This window comes from Egretta garzetta, unplaced genomic scaffold (assembly GCF_000687185.1).
Source record: "Egretta garzetta isolate BGI_Z169 unplaced genomic scaffold, ASM68718v1 scaffold27, whole genome shotgun sequence".
Lineage (NCBI taxonomy): Eukaryota > Metazoa > Chordata > Aves > Pelecaniformes > Ardeidae > Egretta > Egretta garzetta.
Window position 1 is genome coordinate 1,668,673 of NW_009260400.1, and position 2,414 is coordinate 1,671,086.

General features: G+C 63.0%; 2 protein-coding genes across 2 annotated transcripts in view; both read right to left on the reverse strand.

Moving 5' to 3' along the window:
- The window catches only part of MTSS2 (MTSS I-BAR domain containing 2), a gene marked incomplete at its 3' end in the record, with an annotated part of 12,130 nt that extends 12,039 nt beyond the window's left edge, over window positions 1–91 (reverse strand). Inside the window, exon 1 of the mRNA XM_035898800.1 lies at window positions 35–91. Within this exon, the coding sequence (XP_035754693.1) occupies window positions 35–91 (57 nt within the window). The remainder of the gene's footprint in view (window positions 1–34) is intronic.
- Window positions 92–1,155: 1,064 nt separating this feature from the next.
- The window catches only part of VAC14 (VAC14 component of PIKFYVE complex), a 66,341-nt gene continuing 65,082 nt past the window's right edge, over window positions 1,156–2,414 (reverse strand). The window contains exon 19 of the mRNA XM_035898747.1: window positions 1,156–1,975. Coding sequence (XP_035754640.1) covers window positions 1,813–1,975 — 163 coding nt within the window. The 3' untranslated portion in view covers window positions 1,156–1,812. The remainder of the gene's footprint in view (window positions 1,976–2,414) is intronic.

Genomic DNA, 2,414 nt, shown 5'->3' on the forward strand with positions numbered 1-2,414 from the left:
GGCAGCTCCGAGATGTCTTACGGCACCCGGTTACCGGAGAGCCGTGGGAAATGCGGGGCCTGCCAGCAGCCGAGCCCGTCCCCGCAGCCATCCCGGGATCCTGGGGGCCAGGCTGAGCCCCAACGCACCGAGCTGCACCGAGCAGGGAAACGATGCTCAGCCGGGGCACGGGGCTCAGTCTGAGCCGCTCGTTCCCCCTCCTGCCAGAAAAGCAGCCCTGATCCTCCACCGGCACTGCCCCGGCAGGACCGTGCTGCTGTCCGGCGCTGGTCAAGAGCCACCCATAAGGAAACTATTACGGCTCGGCGCTCCGGCAGCTGGCTGGAATTTTTCCCCATAAACCCTGTCCCTCGACATGGAAAGAGGCCACTCATCGGCAGCGAGCCCGGCAGGAGCGACAGGCAGAGCCCTGGGACAAGCAGCAGCCCTGGCCCATGCCGGCCACGTACTGCCAGGGGTTGGGGACAGGCAACAGACTGCCCCCCTGGAACCCCAAGCAGTCGGCAGGCTGGGGAAGCCACTGCTCGCCCATCCTAAAGGGCTGGCTGTTAAAATTAACCCACCATGACCGGGTTTGGAAAGCCCTTCCCCGGGAATGACAGGAATGTCTTTATCCTGGCCAAAGCAGCCCCGGTGCATGGCTGTTCGAGGAACCCGCTGCCAGAGCCCGGCTCCACTGTAAACAGGCCAGGAGCCAGAAAATCTCCAGAAATTCCTCCAGCCCCCCTTTCCCCTGCATCAGGTGAGGGCCTGAAATGCGCTGGGGATGCAACAGTGACCCCCCAAACCCCAGCAGCCCAGCACGTGCTGGCGGTGACGGTCCCCCGGCACCGTGGGACAGGGCGAAGGCAGCGCCAGGAAAATGCCTGTCACCGCGCTGTGGTTTCGTGACCACGGCCTGGAAGAATTTCGGTGCTGGGTTTTTTTTCCTGCTGGGAAGAGGAGCAGGCAGAGAAGCCCTGCTTGCTGGCGAGCCAACGTGGCAGGACCGGGCCAGCCTGGGGCTCGGGGTCAAGCAGGATGCTCTACGCCATCCCCTGTCCTTGCTGGGTTTTTGGCTCCCCTGGGGGCTGGATCCATGAGGATGGGGAGCCCAGCTACCAGGAACGGCCTGCTCTGCATCGCTCATTTATTTTTCGTGGGGAATTTAACATAGGAACAAAGAATGGAGTCCGAGGCTGGGCGCAATGGGGTCTCCGCCACCCTCTGTGCTCCTGCTGCCGGCTGGGAGCTAAGGCTGCGCTGCTGTCCGTGCTGGGGGCTTGGGGAGGGCACGTGGGCGCAGGGAGGGGACCGAGCGCCACGCACAGGAGTGTGAGTCCCCAGGTGAGCTGCTGCCGGCGTGGCCTTGGAGCCAGAGGGTGGAAGCCGGGGTGGTGAGAGGTGGCTGGCAGCCCCGTGTGCTTGTTTTCCAGGGCAGGAGGCCAGGGGTTGCTCCCGTCTTCCTTTCCCCTCCGGTCTGGCTGGCAGGAGGCTGGGCGCTCAGCTGACAGTCACGGGGAAGGCATTAGCAAAGCAAAGGGGAGTTTCCTCGCCCTATTGCAGGAAGATGAAGTGCTTTCTCCTGGCCCTCTCCTCCTACAACCCTTCCCCATGTCCCTGCCATCACCCATGGGAGAAGCTGGGCACAGCCTGGGGGTCCCCCACCATCCACACACACAGTGGGGGGGAAAACCAGCCCCGCGCCGAGTGCTCGCCCATCTCCCTCTGCCCTTAAACCCACCACATCCTCCGGCGGCCAGCAACTGGTGTCCCTGTCCCCTGGTCCCTTGCCCCAGCAACCGTGCACACCCGCAGCTGCGGCGGGGATGCTCAGAGGACCACTCGCCGGTCCAACTGCTCTGCTCGCCCAGCTCGCTGGTGCCGCGCTTCCAGGTGCTTGTTTTGGACCTTCTCAAAGTGCTGCAGCAGCTCCGTGTAGTCGATGTTGGAGGCTGTTGTCCTCTTGAAGCTGGTGCTGGGTTTGGTGCTGTCCCTGCGGGGAGGGAGCAGAGCGTGAGGTGCAGGAAGGGGCAGGAGGTGCCCACACCCCGGCAATCCATCTATCCACCGAGGGTTTGTCCTGAAGAAGCTGAGCCCAAAACACCCTAGTAACGCCGGTGCCCCATTAAATGCCCCCCCCCCAGCCCTGTTTCCCTCCCCTAAAGGAATGAGATGGAGCCCAAGAAGGACAGCAGAGAGGACAAGGGACATCAGCCTCAACACCCTGACCCTGCAGGGAAGGTTTAACCCCTCCAACATGGATGTTCCCCGCCCTATCCCAACCCTTTCTGGCCAAAAGCAGCGAGACTGGATGGAAGGGATGCTGGTGCCGTGTGCCTCAGTTTCCCTCCTGGTTTCAGGAATGAGTGAAAAATATCTGTGTGCTTTGTCACGGAGGAGGACGGGTGGCAGCAGGGACAGCCCCGGGGGAT